Raw genomic sequence first — 18,096 nt, 5'->3', positions numbered from 1 at the left:
TTTGAGATTTCAAACGTTTATTTATTTTTGGGACAGAGAGAGACAGAGCATGAACGGGGGAGGAGCAGAGAGAGAGGGAGACACAGAATCGGAAACAGGCTCCAGGCTCCGAGCCATCAGCCCAGAGCCTGACGCGGGGCTCGAACTCACGGACCGCGAGATCGTGACCTGGCTGAAGTCGGACGCTTAACCGACTGCGCCACCCAGGCGCCCCCACAATTTGAGATTTCAAACATTAGCTTCTCTTTCTGTCACTTTCCTTTTAAAGAAATAAATAATCAGAATGCTAGAAACCAAGTAAACCAAGAGGCCATGTGACCTCATCTTCTATCTTTGTCAACTAACTATAGGTTGCAACCTATTTTGTTTAGATTCTGGGTACTGTTAGAATCCCCCGGAGAATGTCAGTTATTATTTTGTTTTGTTTTGGCCATCACTCACGGTGCTAGTTCCGTCTTGCCTCCCATGGGCAGTGATTTGGATGGCAATTCAGAAGTTCGAGTCAATGGCAGAGAGGTGAACCAATTTGGCCAAAGTTGCTTAGAAAGATAGAGCCGGGCTGGCTGCCAGGCTTCATGTTCCTAGTGTTCTTTCTAAGACATGTGCCTTCTCTGGACTTTACCTTAACCTCCCAGACTCTCACTTCCCCTTAGGCAGCAGTGGGTAAGCAGAAAGTACTCAAACCAAGCTGATGCATGAGCCAGTCTTGTGATGGTTCCCTGTCTGATCTCTGGCCTTCTCTGGAATCTGTGCTGTTGGTCAGAGTGAAGCAACAGAGACAGGGCTTCTGTCTTCCATTCCTAATAGAGGAGTGATCGCTTCACAGCACTAGAGGCTAACACATTGAATGCTTCCTATAAATGACTGCATCAGCTCACCCTAAGGCAAGGAGTGTCTAAGCCCCTGCCATTCTCTTTACCATTTCCCGCTTGTGCCTGAGCTTTGGGAACAATTGAAAGGATCTGTCTATAAATATTTTCCAAAAATTTGCTTCCAGTTTTGATCATTCACCTAACAATTGGTTTTGAATATTCAAAACATTGTAGCTCAAACAGTTCTCTAGTATTGTTGTTTATATGCTCGTTTCTTCGCTTGTGGATACATGCAATTGACATAACCAGATCCCTTGGGTTCAAATCTTGGCTCCCTTTCTTGCTAGCTATGTGGGATTGAGCTCTTTGGGTTTGTTTCCTGATATATAAAATGAACAAATAATAGTCCTGCCTCCATGAGGTTTGTTTGAACATTTGAAAAGACGGTGCATATGAGGTATCTTAGAGTAGTATCATTTGTTCTTATGGTTTAAGAGATTTTGTTTTCTTGGATCTTAAACAACCACAGACAGTAGAAAACAACAGATAGTAGTAATTTATGAGAGATGTTACCAATCTGTTCTTTCCTTTTTTAAATTTTTTTTTATTTTTGAGCTAACCATATTCTATAAGATTTTCTGTTCCTTTTGTTTTCCCAAATCATTTTTCCCTCTTGTTTTGTGAACAGAACCTGTTCCCCGTTGGACACCAGTGGGTTCCAAGTCTCATTTGGACTTTATTTTTTCTATTCTTTATGCTTGTTAAGGATTTCAGGATGGTGGGAGTTAGGAGTAAAGTCCTGGAAAAGAATGCAAAGAGACCAGTCTGATTTCTAAACTATGGCCGCTAAAAAATGTGCTTAAAAAAAAACTAACATTGGTCTTTTTTTTTTTTTTTTATCTTTTCATTTTGGATTTTAAGAGAATGGGCACTTGGCAATGAATCCCAGGTTTCAAGCCTCCTAACAAAAGATTTCTGCAGCACCATTTATTTCTAAGGGTGGGAGTCTGTGGCACAAAGACCAGTGTCTTTCCTTGGTGGCAAAGATGAGTTGCATAAGGGTCCCTCTCAGCTCACTGGTAATGGTATTTCTGCTGTTGTCCCCCAGGAACAGCACAGAATCTTGTGTAGATGATTCGTGTTAATGCTCTGCCTCAGAGATGACCAGGCTCACCCTGAAGTTAGAAGTTGCCCTTGGGGTTCAAGGTGAAAATCTCAGGCTGGTCTCCAGTTGTTTTCCATTGGCTTGACTTAAACATGGTTACTGTAACTTACATTCATAAAATGTGTAAATTTTACATGCTCAGCTCAACAGATTTTTACGTATGAGCTCATACATGTAGTCTCCACCCAGATCCAGAAACAGAACATTTCCATTCCCCTAGAGGGTCCCCCCACAGCTTCATTTATTCCTAGGAGTAATTGCCATCCTGACTTCTGTCATCATAGATGCATTGTGCCTGCTTTTTAACTTTGTATAAGAGAAATGCTAAAGGAGATACTGTTTTATGCCTGGCTTCTTTCACACAGCATCGTATCTATGAGATTCATCCAGTTGCGTCTGGAGCTGCAGTGTGCTCTTTTTCATGGAGTGAAATCTCCCGTTTCTGAATTCCATTTTCTGGATTCCACTGTATGAATATATCCTGGTCTCCATTCCGTTGGGATGGGCCTTTGGATGGTCTCCAGTTTGAGGCTGTTATGAATCATACCTCTATCCATATTCATGTACCGTCCCAATTAATGATTGGCAGGACTTCTGCCCCCGTTGGTGACCTCATTCTAACAAAGTGGTGGTCACCTATAACCATGAATGGAGCTTGTGTAACCTTTAGACAGAGAGGATTAAACTGGTGAATGTTTATAAAGCACCTTGAACTTTAGAATTAAGAGGCCATTTACTTTGGAAAGCAATGTGATTGTTGAAAACAGTTGTGCAGCCTCAAGCAAGCCATTAGACATCTCCAAATCTCTGCTTCCTCATTTGTAAAATAACATTAGTATTATGCAAAAATAAGAGAGTTGTTGTAAGAATTAGATGAGCTAATAAAATAAAGCACTTAGAGCCTAGCCCAACTGAATTCTTGGTGTGAATTGCTATTATCGGCTTTTCAACGTAATGGTCATTTAGGGTAAAGTCAAAGATGCTATTAGGTCACACAAGTTTATTAACACAGAATAACCAATGAAGACCAAGTAATTTGTTTCAATGCCAGATGTCAAGTAAAAACGTTCTGTTTTTCTTCTTACTTTATAAACTCTTTTGTTTCAATCTTGATTCCTATAGATATATAAAGCTCTACATTTAAACAAAGATCTCCTGGGGCGCCTGGGTGGTGCAGTTGGTTAAGCATCCGACTCTTGATCTGAGCTCAGGTCATGATCTCACAGTTTGTGAGTTTGAGCCCCACATCAGGCTGTGCACTGACAGTGCGGAGCCTGTTTGAGATTCTCTCTCCCTCTCTCTATCCCTCCCCTGCTTGTGCTCTCTCTCTCTCTCTCAAAATAAATAAACTTTAAAAAAAAAAATAAAATAAACAAAGATCTCCTGGATAGGATATGGACTTGGAGGAACAACAACAACAACAAACTTGGGCTCGGGAAGCAGCTCATTAACTTTATCATGAGCTCGAATTCTGTATGGGAAAATTGTTTTTGGTGTTTGTGCATCCAGCCTAGATTTCTAATAATAGGTGATAATTTGGATGCAGTGTGATTTGATCCAGTGTCAGGAATCCCCAATGCCAGAGAGATAATGGTTTCCAATTTCACAAGGAAATTGGGCTTCCAAAATGGAATCACCTTAAAGTCTCATAAATGAAGTCTGGCTACCCAGGTGGCTTTGATGAGAATGTACAAACATTTGAGATTGGAAAACTGATGTTGCAAAAGCAGAGAGATTATTACTGTATAAATCATCTTTAGGCTGGATCTCCAGATTTATGGTCATTTTACTGTCAGCCAAGAAAGCGACTTCATTGGGCAACCATTCAAAGAGGGGGAAAATAACGCCTTCCACACCTAATGGTATTTCCAAACTCTGACCAGAAACACATTTCAGCGTTTTTAAAATTTTTATTTTGAAATCATGTCAGACATACAGAAAAGTTGCAAAAATAATGCAAAGAAATCATGTCTACCCTTTACTCTAATACCCTGCACGTTAGCGCCTTGTCACATGTTTGCTCTCCTTTCTCTTTGCTTACACGCACATGCAGGCACACACATACACCCTCCCTTCCCCCGCTGAACCATTTCAGAGTTAGTTGCAGACATGGTGTCCCTTTACCCCTGAATGCCCAGTGCATATTTCCTAAAAGCAGAGACATCTTGTTACAAAAATACAGTAAAATTAACACGGATTGAGTGTTCACAGTATTACCTAACCTGCAGATTTTATTCAGATCTCATCTGGTGTCCCACCAATGCTCTTTATAGCAGACAAAGAATTTTTGGTCCAGGGGTGCCTGGGTGGCTCAGTCGGCTGAGCGTCCGACTTCGGCTCGGGTCATGATCTTGCAGCTGACGAGTTAGAGCCCCGAGTCGGGCTCTGTGCTGACAGCTCAGAGCCTGGAGCCTACTTCTGATTCTGTGTCTCCCTGCCTCTCCCCCGCTCATGCTCTGTCTCTCTCTGTCTCAAAAATAAACACTGAAAATAATTTAAAGAATTTTTGGTCCAGAATTCAATCTAAGATTACACATGTATTTAGGTGAATTTATTTCCTCAGGAAATATTTTGAGAAATCTTGAATCTTTCCTTGTATTGTATTGTATTGTATTGTATTTTTATTTTATTTTATTTTTATTTGCGAGAGAGAGCAAGTGGGGGAGAGGGGCAGAGGGAACGAGAGAGAATCTTAAGCAGGTTCCATATTCAGCATGGAGCCTGACGTGGGGCTCGATCCCACGATCCTGGGATCATGACCTGAGCCAAAATCAAGAGTCAGACGTTCAACCAACTGAGCCACTCAAGCGCCCCTTGAATCTTCCCTATTAGCAAATCTGTCCTTTAAAATAACGTATTTACTAACCTGTCAACTGGATTATCAGTGGAGGACTGGGTCAAAAGAATGTCTTCTTGAATATTCACCTGTGCTCATGGAGGAGGAGTGTAAAAGTGGTTAAAACAAATATGTTTTGTTGTATTGACTGCCTGCAAAAGGAACTGTAAGACTTTATTAGGGAAGATTCGCTTTCCCTGGCTTTACAGAAAACGTGTTGCAGTGTGGGGGGCAGTAGCACTGCTAAGCTTTGTTGGTGGGCAGGTATGAAGTTATAACTTGTCTGCCCTATAACCAATGCAGAGTTCCAGGTGTCCATTCCGAGAAAGCAGACCTTGCATTTCTTCTTCCTTCAGACAATGGTTACAGTAGCTGCACTTTCTTTGGCAGATGTGGTGCTGGAAAAAGCCATGCACAAGTGCATCTTAAAGCCCCTGAAGGGGCACGTGGAGGCCATGCTGAGGGACTTCCATATGGCCGATGGCTCGTGGAAACAGCTCAAGGAGAATCTGCAGCTTGTGCGGCAGAGGAACCCACAGGAGCTGGGGGTGTTCGCCCCAACCCCTGATTTTGTGGATGTGGAGAAAATCAAAGTCAAATTCATGACTATGCAGAAGATGTATTCGCCGGAAAAGAAAGTCATGCTGCTCTTGAGGGTCTGCAAGCTTATTTACACTGTCATGGAGAACAACTCAGGTGAGGCTACCCGAAGTCCAGGCTTCTTGTACTCCCCACCACGGCCAGTGACGTGGCTGGCGATGTGGCCAATGACACCTCAGGCTTTCTGATTCCCAATTTCTCTTTCTTTCAACCTCTTGATTTCACCAAACAGCCCACAGTATTAGGCTGGTATCTGGCAAATTGGTCACTTGCAATAGATTGGTAACACCAAGAAAAGTAAGCGGTTGAGGAGACAAGATTCTTGTATGATACCAATTTGTTGAAGGTTTAGTTCAAGGCAGTGGATGCAGATTCAGTCTCTGGTGACTGAATTCACGTCCTCACTCTGTGAATGAGTTAATTAACTATGGGCTTTGGCTACCTTAATCTACTTCTAAGATGCAGTTTCTATACCTGTCACTGAATATGACCCTGTCCTTCATAAGATGGGGGTTAGATGAGGCAATGCACATGTAGCCCCAAGCATGATGGAAATATTAGCAATTATTTATCATTACCACATTTAGGCCAATGAGGGTTTGTGTCCATGATCTATATCCAGCATGTGTCAAACATAGAGTATTCAGTAACCATGTGGTTTCATTACAGCTGTTTCATTGGTTCTTCCTTCTTTGCTACAAGTTGACATAATGTAATTGAATTCACAAAAGAATTACATAGTTCGAAAGTAAGCCCTCAGATTTCGTCAGTTTACTTCTTCGAGATGCAGAAGTAGCCATATTCATGGCTAGTGACTGGACCCTGCATAGTTCCAGGGCTTCAGTGAGCTTGTTGTAATTCCATGGATGATTATCAACTTTTCCTCTAAGTAAAATTGCTTCATGGAGAAGCAGCAGAGAGAACACACAGGATGTATTAACCACTGCTTGGGTAGATAGGAATGTGTGTGTGCTTTGCACATTGTTGGGCAGAGGCATTAAAATGTGAGCCCCTGAGCTGGTCATGATAGCATATGAACATGACCTCTGAAATTTGCAAACATAGTTCACATGCAGGAAGTATATTTTCTGTAGTTCAGGCAATCACTTATGTAAGTTCAAAAATAGTGTCTTCACAGGATTATGTTCTTCCAAAGCACAGTGTCTCAACCTTAGCACTAATGACATTTAAAATGGATAATTCTCTGTTGTGGGGGCTGCTTCCTGTATGGAGTTCTTCAGCATCCCAGATGTCATTTGCACCCCACCCTCTATTCATGACAATGAAGAATGTCTCCAGACAATGCCAAGTCCCCCTGGGTGGTGTCGGCACAATCACCCTGAGTTGAGACTCACTTTTGTAATGAAAAGTAGCAATAAGGACTGCATTTTTTTTTGCTATATATTAATCATATGTATCTATTCGACATATACTGAATTTTTACATTTAAATAAATTAACTGTGTGCTCATGTTGAATGCAGAGCAAAGCTTGTTCCTGGTCCGAGTTTGGTCCTGTCATTATGTTGATGATTGATTTGCACAGAAAATAACAGGGAACACAGTAGAATTCACAAAGGATTAAACAGAGTAGATACTTAGTAAATGTTTTATAACATTACTTGCTGAAAGTTAAACTGTTTACAGGTACTCTGTTCTATTGTATAACCTGATGCATATCGTGAAAGCATGGAGGAAATCTTTCTTGTGTTCCTTGACTCATAGATATTTCATTCTGAAATTTTGTGTTAGGATTGGTCTCTAACATGAGCAGCCAAGAGGGTCACAGGCTGCACAGGATTCCAGAAACACCCACCTCTGTTTATGAATAGCACATTTCCCCAGATGACTCTTGGCTATCTAAAAAAAGCAGTCTGCGTAGGATATGAAAGAAAGAAGTGTTGGTAAAAATATTCCCATCTTCCCCTTTCTTCTGATTCCAGGGAGGATGTATGGAGCTGATGACTTTTTGCCAGTCCTGACCTACGTCATAGCTCAGTGTGACATGTTGGAACTGGACACTGAAATTGAGTACATGATGGAGCTCTTAGACCCATCACTGTTACATGGAGAAGGTAACAATTGCTTGAAGATGTGGGAGGAAATGGGGTGTCTTTTTTCAGTTTTGTTTTCATGTTTTTCTTGAGGTGAAACTCACATAACATTAGATTAGCTGTTTTAAAATTTTTTTCATTTTTTTTTTTTTTGAGTGAGAGAGAGAGAGAGAGAGAGAGAGAGAGAGAGAGAGGGCAGGGGAGGGGCAGAGAGAGAGGGAGACACAGAGTCCCAAGCAGGATCCGGGCTCCAGGCTCCAAGGTGTCAACACAGTGCCTGCCTTGGGGCTTGAACCCACGAACCTCGAGATCATGACCTGAGCCAAAGTTGGATTCTTAACCGATTGAGCCACCCAGGTGCCACAGATTAGCTGTTTTGTGAATGGTTCATCAGCATTTAGTACCTTCACAGTCTTGTGCCATCTACCACCACTATTTAGCCCCAAACATTTTTTTATCACCCCAAGATAAAACCCCATACACACTTGGCAGTCATGTGAGAGCTTTTTTGCATTCTTAAGGGTTAAGTATAGTTTTAATTTCTTTGTTGATTTAAAAGAATGTGCTAACTTTTTCCTGATTAGAAAAGTAATGCATATTCATTGTAGAAAATATGGAAAAGTCAGAAAACCACTAAAAATGTAACCCGGCCATAATTATACTTTGCCGAGATTGGTTAATTACAATTAAAAAATATATCATTCAATAGGAAAAGATGCCATTTTTAAAAAGAAGTGGTTTCCTTGAGGAAGAAGGAAGGTATAAACTTTTGTCAGGGAATATTTTCACCACCAGAAAAATATCCTGCTGTTCTATCAGTAAGACGGATGAAGGCTGGCCTTTTGTTTTTCATCTTTTTAAAAAATTTTGTTCTCAAGATGAAAATAGCATTGATTTTATTTTCTCTATAACAAATTATATTGGCATGCTGTTACCATAAAATGCAGTGGAGTAAAACTGGGCAGTTTGCTTTCAACTTACCTTGTCAGTTCAGTCTCTTTCTTGCGACTGCCTGACCCCAACATGTCTTCGCAGAAATTCCTTCTCCTTACACATCAGTTAGGTATTTTATCCTGGAAATAATTGGGATGCTTGTCATTGTGGTGCCCAGCCTTGAAGGGCAGAAATAACTGGGACTCTTATGTGAGTTTGTTTTTTTAAAGGAGAATAAATCAGGGCCTGTGCATTGTGAATCCCATTAATCCATTTCCATGTGTCCCGGTGAGAGTCCAGATAGACCCTGAGTAGTGAATTGTTGCACAGAATTTTTTTAAGTCTTTTCTCCACTGAGTTTTAGTCTGGCCTTCAGTAGGAAGGTCCACGTGCTGATAGGATTCTGCAGGGAATGTGTCATACTGGCATTTGCAGAGCGTCTGTCCTCCCTGAAAAGAAAGCCAAGGTGTGCCTCATACCTCGGGGTACACTTTCCCACCCCTCAAGGGATAGTGCTGACTCAGGATTAGTGATGGATATCTTTTCATCCTGTCCCCGCACTCCAGAGAGGTATGAATGAGCCCCTTTCATCCCTTTCAAATTTTTTTTTTAACGTTTATTTATTTTTGAGACAAAGAGAGACAGAGCATGAACGGGGGAGGGTCAGAGAGAGAGGGAGACACAGAATCTGAAACAGGCTCCAGGCTCTGAGCCGTCAGCACAGAGCCCGACGCGGGGCTCGAACTCACGGACCGCGAGATCGTGACCTGAGCCGAAGTCGGACGCTCAACCGACTGAGCCACCCAGGCGCCCCTCCTTTCATCCCTTTCAACCTCTCCCTCATTTACCCCGCCCCACACCCCCCGCCACTAGTATTCACTACCCTGCAACCAGACATCCCATGATGAGCCACCAAGATCCCGCCTGAAACTTTCCTCATTTGCTCTGTCCTTGGATTTAACAGGAGAGGGGAAAGTGTGTGGTTTTGTCCAAGGACCAACAGGAGCACACATTAGTCTCCATGCCCTGCTTTCTTTTCTTCTCTGCATTATCATTATAATTTCATAGATATCCGAGCTTTCTTCTAGTTTTAGTTGTTTTGAGCTCTAATCCTGCTTAATTCTAGAAATGACTATGTCAGACTCTTGGGGCTTTTAGGGAAAGGGCATGTCAGTCCCTCTCAGAAAATTACCATTCTGTTGCTGACAATGTATACTTAGGACAAACATATGCTTACATCGTGTGGCCTGGGGATTGAGACAGCCACTTCCTGCCACCTTTCCCAGTGTTTCCCCAGAGCAAGGCACTGCCCTGGGCACTGTGTTGGTGACAGATGGGCAGGTGGCTATCCTCACCTCCAGGAATCATATGTCAGAGAAAGCCAAGGATCCAGATAAAGTATAGGGCAACTGGTGAGCTTGTACTTAAACTAGAGCCTGCCTCTGGTTAGCTGTCTCGGGCTTGTTGGCTTCTTTCCTTGGGAAAGCAGGCTGGCCCAGTCGGGTTGGCTGTGGGTACAGACCAGGCCTACACATCAGGGAGCTGAAGCTTTGCAGACTGAGGGGAAGACATACCTTACCAATCCAGCCCTCTGTGGCCTGCCCAAAGCCCTCTTTGGTTTTGGGGGCAGCATCCCACAACTCTTTTCTGCTGTTTAAGCAGGTAGTTTCATTTACAGAAAAGGCGTCATAGAATCCCTCTTGAGTGCACAACTCTTGTGGCAAAGTTATAGTTTTGCTGAAATGTAACCCGTTCTCTAATTGCATCCACATGTTTCAAAGTGTGGTCAGCTTGGTGCTTCCAGCATTTTGACTTTTCTCCTCAGTGCCCTGAACATTTCAGAGCTGCGGAGTCTAAAATATGACATCCAAAGGAAAACCCCGCCCTCCCAAATTTGTCTAAAACTGTGCCTCCGAGTCCCAGCTCCAGTACTGACACCTCCACACAGCCTTTCTCGAATGCTTAAGTCCCTGCTGATTGCTGTTGAAATCCTCTGTGCGGCATTTGAATTCTGTACCACCGAGTTTCACACGCAGCCATGTGCTGATTTGTTCATGGGGAAAATGTTTAGTAAAAATCAGCTACTCAGAACTCTGTACCAACATGTGGGAGATTCCATAGGGAGTTTAAACTCAGGTGGTGGGGCCCTAAGCAAAAATCCTGTTGTGTGCATAGGACCTGTATTACCCAGAGGGGGCTAGATGATGCTACAGTGAAACATAACTCCCCATATCTCAGTCAGTGACCTGAAAACCACAAAGGTGTGTTTCTTTGTAAGTTACATGTCCAATGCAGTTTTCAGGGGACTGTGCTCCTTTCTCAGATGGTGGACCAGCTGCCATTTCGAATGTTGTCACTTGTTGACCAGAGAGAGAGTTCTTCAGAGTCTTGCATTAGAGTTCTTCAGACACCCTGACTTTGGACCATGAACAAAACTCATTTGACCACAACTAACTTCTAGTCCTGCATGAATAAACCTGCCAATACCTGTTTTCTTTAATAAATTCATAAACTTCTATAAAGCAGGGACTCAGGTATCATTTCTTACAAATCTAGCCCCTGCTATATACTTCCTTGGGCTCACAGTAGAAATTCAATAGGTATTTTGACAAGACTATCTCTCAAGTTAAAATATGCTGTGCCCAGGGGCACCTGGGTGGTTCAGTTGGTTGGGCATCCAACTTCGGCTCAGGTCATGATCTCACGGTTTGTGAATTCGAGCCCTGCATCGGGCTCTGTGCTGACAGCTCAGAGTCTGGAGCCTGCTTCAGATTCTGTGTCTCCCACTCTCTCTGCCCTTCCCCTGCTCATGCTCTGTCTCTCTCTCTCCCTCAATAATGAATAAACGTTAAAAAAAATTTTTTTTAATGCTATGCCCAGCTAGGGAATTTTTATTTAAATTCCAGTTAGTTAACATACAGTGTGATATTAGCTTCAAGTATGGGATTTAGTGATTCATCACTGATATGCATCACCCAGTGCTCATCACAAGTGCCCTCCTTATTACCCATCCCTAATTACGGAATTTTTATACACATATGGGGCACCCACTAGTGGTCTGCTAGCAAGGAGCTTACAAGTTCCACCAAAAGCACCTAATTCTAATTTAGGACAAAGCTATGAACCCACTTCTAGGCATCTCATGGTGTTGCAAGTCTTTTAACAATCCTCAAATGTAAGAAATCGTTCGTAAATGCACCATTAAAGAGACATCACTTGCTTTTCCTTGTGAGTTATTTCTTCCTAAGTGTCGTGTTACATTAGTCCCCGAGTAAAAGTAAAAAGGGGAATGAGGAAAGAAAAAGTTACTGTGAAGAATCCGTGTTATCGTGAACATACGTGTAGACTGTGCAGTTCTTTCAAAGTGTGTAGTTTACTCAAAATTTAGAGAATACTAATTCCTAAAAGAAAAACCTAAAAGTAAGTATTCCCAAGAGATGTGTGGACCCCTGGTCGTGAAGTAAATGATTCTGGCTGGGAGTGGTCGACCCCACTAACCCTCATATGTCTCCCTGCCTCCATCAGGACTCAGTGCCCTGACCTTTCCCAGCAAAGCAGTTTCACAATTGCACTGAAATAATTTAGAGATTTTATACGTTTCACCCATTAGAATGGAAATTCCATCAATGAAACCGGGGCGCTGTCAGCCTGGCCCGACGGCGCCCCCTAGCGCCGGCACAGGCCGGGGTCACTCAGTGCATCCATAGGATGAATGCATAAATGGTCGGAGAAAGGTGGGAAGGACGTGTTCTTGGACGCGAGCTTCTGGTCCCACAAGGAAATGCCTATGGAGAAAATAGGAAGCATGACCTCTGATTCCATTGTCCCCACTTGTTATCACTAGAGTATAAACCCCTGGAGAACTCATTCTTTCTGCCCCTTTCCAGGAGGTTATTACTTGACAAGCGCCTATGGGGCACTTTCTCTGATCAAGAATTTCCAAGAAGAACAAGCCGCAAGACTGCTCAGCTCAGAGACCAGGGACACCCTGAGGCAGTGGCACAAACGGAGAACCGCCAACCGGTCCGTCCCCTCGGTGGATGACTTTCAGGTATGTGGCTGGCCGTGGCAACCTGGGGCCATGTGCTGCTTTGCCCTCCAGGGAGGCAGCGCTGGCTCACACTGCCCACACAGCTTGGGGTGCCTGAGGTTCCCCCCTTTGTCAGGTCATCCAGTGGAAAAGGGATATTTTAAACCACCGTCTGACCTTGTTGTTTCGCTTCTCTGTGTTCTTTGAATTAAAAAAATATACATATATAATATATAATTGTTATATATATATACAATTATATATATATATATATATATATATATATATATATATATAATAATTATATATGGGATTGGCCCAAGCTTTGCTGCCCTTTAGAAAACAAAGTCAGATAAAGTGGAGAATTCTCCAAGAATATTCAGCATGGATGTGGAGCACCTGAGCAGACAGGACCTGTGCCTCTTGGCACAGGCAGTGGGTACTGTATTTCATCTGGAGACTGGCCTACTGGGAGTAGCGGTGTTAGGCACTACGGTTGACCTGGGGTCCCTGAGAAGAGGGAGAGGTGCAGTGATGTCTTCCCCACTCTCCTTTCTTTTTCTCTCCCCACCACCTGAAAACAGAAGACACCACAGCCACATTGGCAGCCGGTCGGGGCCAGAGTTTCAGAGTCAGCATCTGAATCCAATCCTGCCCAGATCCCCATCCAGAGTTTTCTGTGGCCATGAGCGGGTGTCCAGAAGTGTGGGGTTCCCAAATTGCTGGTTTCTCAGGGAGGAAAGGCAGCTTAAGGCTGTAGACATCTTTACCCAATACAACACCTCTTGATTTGCTCACAGTCCATGACATGAATAAGTCTGCAACTGTCTTTGAGTAGTATTTTCTTTTTTTTTTTTTTTTAATTTTTTTTTTTAACGTTTTATTTTATTTTTGAGACAGAGAGAGACAGAGCATGAACGGGGAGGGTCAGAGAGAGAGGGAGACACAGAATCTAAAACAGGCCCCAGTCTCTGAGCTGTCAGCACAGAGCCCGACACGGGGCTCGAACTCACAGACTGTGAGATCATGACCCGAGCTGAAGTTGGACGCTCAACCGACTGAGCCACCCAGGCGCCCCTGAGTAGTATTTTCAAAGTTTCAAACCGAATTCTAAAACTGTGTTTTGTTTCTGTGTGTCACATGGTGAATTTCCAAGCAGGGTATATTAGTCTCTGTGTCCAGATTCACCTTTCCTGCCTTTTTGTCTTTTCTATGCTCTGAAAATACTCGGAGGTATGTCTGGTTCAAAGTCAGCCCATTGTGGAAAGGCAAGATCAGCAAGTTTTTCTTCAAGATAGCAATATTCTCAGAAATAGGTTCCCAAGTGCACAAATCTAAAAAAAAAACAAGAATGCCTACTATGTCCCCTTCCCCGACTCTTTTGGGTTGTTGAAGAACTATCTAGTGTTAAGTGATTTAGCATACGCAGGCTCTTGGATACTGTGATATTGGCTGGGTGCTGAGAGGATTCCAAAGGTCAGTCCTACAGCCTCTGAAGAGGAGAACAGAGGAAATGAGAAAAGCTCATGTTTCCATCTCCCCGCCTGCCACCAGCTCCTCCCTCCATCTGAAGCTTCTAACCCGGAGATCCCCAGATTCTGCAGAGCCCTTCCCCACTGGCCTCTCTTATCTTGGAGAAGCACACCTTCTTAGAATACAATCCAAAAGAGGAATTGTCAGTGCTTGGCTTGGTGGTAAAAGTAAAAGCTCAGAAGCAAAGCTCCACTTGGAACTCCTAAATCAGGGGTCACAAACACACACAATGGTCTCCTCACATTGGAGAGATGGCACACCACAGTGGTGAAGGTGCTAGAACACTGGCTCTCCCACTCACAAGCTGTGTGGCCTTAGGCAAGTTACTTAGCGTTTCTGTGCTTCAGTTTCTTCACTGGTCCAGTGGGCATGGTGTAGACTTCCTTACATAGTTCTCATCAGGGGCACGTGGGTCCTCAGTCAGTTAAGCCTCCAACTCTTGGTTTCAGCTCAGGTCATGATCCTGGGGTTGTGAATTCGAGCCCCACATCAGTCTCTGTGCTGACTGCAGGGCCTGCTTGGGATTCTCTTTCTCTCCTCTCTCTCTGCCCCTCCCCCACTTGCACAGTCTCTGTGTCTCTCAAAAATAAATAAACTTCAAAAAAAATGTTCTCTTCAGGAGTCATGGGTTAATGCATACCAAGAGTGTGAGCCAAGTGTTGGCAGTAGGATGGGAGAGGAGAGGGTTGGTAAAATGGAACATGTGTGTTGTCTCAGGTATTCACATTCAAGACTTATCTTCCATATGCAGAGCTCCTGTCCTTCCCAAGGGCCTTTCCTTCCATCAGCCCAGTAAGCCCTCAAGGTAGCCATGTGGGGCCCTGGGCCGAGAGCCCACTTCCCTTTGCTCCTGAGCAGGGGTGCCAGATTTAGAAAAGGGAACCATTTGTTTTCCATCTGGGCATGCTCTGTTTTATCTGGTAACCTCATTCCTGCTGAAGTGGAAAATTGAAGAAAGATCCCAAAGAGCCTGATATGAGCACGGGAGTCTCTACAGCCTGTCTGGGCTTTGTGTGAGGTCACGGGATTACTGTACTTCACGATGGCATGTGCCTGGCGCCATTCGCAGACCCAAGCCTGCAAGCGTGCCCTTCTATTTCCCTGAAACCACACTCTGCACTTAACCAGCGCCATCCTCAAGGCCTTGTGGCAGAATGAACATTCTCCTCCTGCTGACCCTTTCCACATTGTTCTCAGAGCCGCTGGGAACCTTGGATCAGGTTGAACCACATGAAATTAACTGTCACTTGGGGACGTGCAAAATGGTTAAACATCAGCAGTATCTTGTGGTCCCTTGTAACATTCTTGCCTTTGCTTAGGCTTCATTAAAAGTAGTCCAGGGACACCTGGGTGGCTCAGTCGGTTAAGCGTTTGACTCTTGATTTTGGCTCATGATTTCGAGGTTCGTGAGCTCAAGGCCTGCATCAGGCTCTGCACTGACAGTGCAAGTGCGGAGGAGCCTGCTTAGGATTCTCTGTCTCCTCTCTCTCTGCCCCTGTCCTGCTCATGCGCACTCTCTCTCTCTCTCTCTCTCTCTCCCCCTCTCTCTAAAAATTAAATAAACTTAAAAAAAATCCTTAAAAAAATTTTTTTAAAGTAGTCCAAAGTGAGTACAGTACCTGCTCTTGTGTCTACATATTTTAAATGTCTCTTCCTGCCAACTCCTGGTGCAGCCTCTTCTGCTGTTTGGTTTACTCTTTAACCTGGGAATAAACCCAGCGGGGATTCCTTAACCAGGCTTCATGAGGGACACTGAAAGATCAGAGCAGGGCTGACTGGACCTCCTGCTTCTTGTACTTGTGGTGCATCGGTCCATATAGTTGTTCTCTCCACTGTCCAAATTCAGATCAGCCTCTCTCCTCACACTTGAGGCCTCAGGTCCTGACAGCACCATCCTGATGGGCCAGTGCCTGGAACGGCTCACAGGTTAGACCTCTCCTTAGTATTACTGTGCTTGCTTATTGCTCTGTCTCGTTTCCTCTTCTGATTTGTCTCCATCATCTCTCTTTCCCACCTGCAGAATTACCTCCGAGTTGCATTCCAGGAGGTCAACAGTGGCTGCACGGGAAAGACCCTCCTCGTGAGACCTTACGTTACCACCGAGGATGTGTGCCAGCTCTGTGCCGAGAAGTTTAAGGTGGGGGACCCTGAGGAGTACAGCCTCTTCCTCTTTGTTGACGAAACATGGCAGCAGCTGGCAGAGGACACTTACCCTCAAAAAATCAAGGCTGAGCTGCACAGCCGGCCACAACCCCACATTTTCCACTTTGTCTACAAGCGCATCAAGAATGATCCTTATGGTGTCATTTTCCAGAATGGGGAAGAAGATCTTACCACCTCATAGAAGACGTGAGACTTCCCAGTGGTGCATCCAAAGGGGGGTTTAGGAACCTTGCCTTCTGGCTTTCACGTGCTTGTGCTTGAAAAGCAGTCACCTCCTTGGGGACCCCTCGGTTCAGTGACTAAGCCATCCACAGGCTGACTTGGGCAAGGGCATCTTCAGCCACATTGCCCAAGCAAGGTAGCTGAGGTTCATGAAACGGTAGGATTCTCCTTCAGAGATGGGAGAATTTCATTTGATAGTTTAGGTGTCCTGAGACTGTTTGTTTGCTACCTACCCCCAGCCAGGTTCTAGGTTGGCTCACATGTACGTATATGTCCTGAATAAACATTTAGGGTATAAGCTCTTCTCTTGAATTCGACAGCAGGTATTTGACAAGACTGTCCGATGCAGTGCGTCAGGTGCTTCTCCGTTCTGTGGATGGCTCCATCCTTTCCTTTTCTCTCTTTTGTTCTCTCTTTCTCCCTTTCTCTCTCTCTCCCTTTGTTTCTTTCTTTCAAAGAGCCTTTGTGTTTTTATATATTTCATAGAAATTTTTATAGCAGTTGCAGGTAAACTGTCAGGATTGGTTTTTAAAATATTTTTGTAACTTTAAAATATTCTATAATTATGCATGTGATTTTAACGTTTAATATTTTCAAAAAGAAATCTCTTGCTGGATTTGAGAGTATCTCACTTTTAAAATGTCTCTCTTCTATAACTGGATGTTTCGGCAACTTTTGTGGGGAAAGACTGCTGGAGTTCTTAAAGTGATGCATTATTGACACTGGCCACAGAATGCCTTGGAAATCTGATGTACTGTTGTTACCTTGTTCATGCTTAGTGGTATTGTGCTCTTTTGTGTTTTAACCAAGTGATGCTGAGGATCAGGAGAGAAATGAATGTAGAGAGAGGTCGAGAGAGAAAAACAGACTCTGACAAAGGACTAAGGAATGTAGTCTGCTGGTTCAGACTCCTTGAAGGAAGTGGTAAAAGGGAATGGAAGGATCCACTTACGTTGAAAATACTGTAAATATGCAGTGACATTAGGCAAAAATATATCCAATGTTATTTGCTTTTGGAAATAATTTTGGAAACCCCCATGAGGAGAAAAAAAATAAGGATAATACTACCCCCTTTCCACATAAATCAAAACTAAGAGCATCAAATTATTTGCGGGCAGAAACCATGTATGTGTAATGTGACTTTCGTTGAGTTAAATAAGATGCTGTTTGGAAAAGAGTTTGCAATGCCACCAAAAAGCCCTTCTGTGTTACAAGAATGTATGGTGAAGTTAACTTCATGTTTTATGAAACCTTTTTTGGGGGTGCACAAAGTATGAGGGTCTTGTATCCATGTGACACAGGTAGTTACCAGAACATGTGATTGTACTGTGTAGAGATGCGTAGTCATCTAATTTGGTTGGCTTTGTACCTTGTACCTTTTTTTAGCTTTTGCTGTCCATCTAGAACCCTCATCACATACTGTGTTGTACTTCCTTTTGTAAATGATTTTTTAAATGGAATTTTGCACATAATACATTGTAATACTGTATGATAATCATGTGTGAAGAGTTTTGAAATATCGAGTTGTCCTTTTTTTCTTCAAGGAGCAGAGTACAATTATGCACCACACCACGTTAGGCAAATCTGAAATGCACACCAGTGTTTGTGGTTAGATAATCCATGGAGAGGAAATGGCAAAGTTTGCATTTTTTTCAGAAGACCATATACACATAAGAGGCAAAAATCCAGGAGTAGAAGGAAAAGATAGTGTTCTGATCTGAAAGGATTTCCAGTGTTATCTAGGACAGAA

General features: G+C 43.5%; 1 protein-coding gene across 11 annotated transcripts in view; it reads left to right on the top strand.

The window, feature by feature from the left end:
- RIN2 (Ras and Rab interactor 2) overlaps positions 1 to 17,841 on the top strand; it is a 225,342-nt gene extending 207,501 nt beyond the window's left edge. For all 11 annotated transcript variants that reach the window (XM_086701579.1, XM_086701583.1, XM_086701580.1 and 8 more), the window contains 4 exons: positions 5,204 to 5,509; positions 7,355 to 7,486; positions 12,286 to 12,449; positions 15,982 to 17,841. In XM_086701579.1, coding sequence (XP_086557705.1) covers positions 5,204 to 5,509; positions 7,355 to 7,486; positions 12,286 to 12,449; positions 15,982 to 16,305 — 926 coding nt within the window. In that variant the 3' untranslated portion in view covers positions 16,306 to 17,841. The remainder of the gene's footprint in view (positions 1 to 5,203; positions 5,510 to 7,354; positions 7,487 to 12,285; positions 12,450 to 15,981) is intronic.
- The last annotated feature ends 255 nt before the right edge of the window (positions 17,842 to 18,096 follow it).

The sequence above is a fragment of the Puma concolor genome, chromosome A3 (genome assembly GCF_028749965.1).
Source record: "Puma concolor isolate L17-30 chromosome A3, mPumCon1.1.hap2, whole genome shotgun sequence".
NCBI classification, from domain to species: Eukaryota; Metazoa; Chordata; class Mammalia; order Carnivora; family Felidae; genus Puma; species Puma concolor.
Note: the sequence above shows the minus strand (reverse complement) of the source record. Positions and strands in the feature narration are given on the sequence as shown.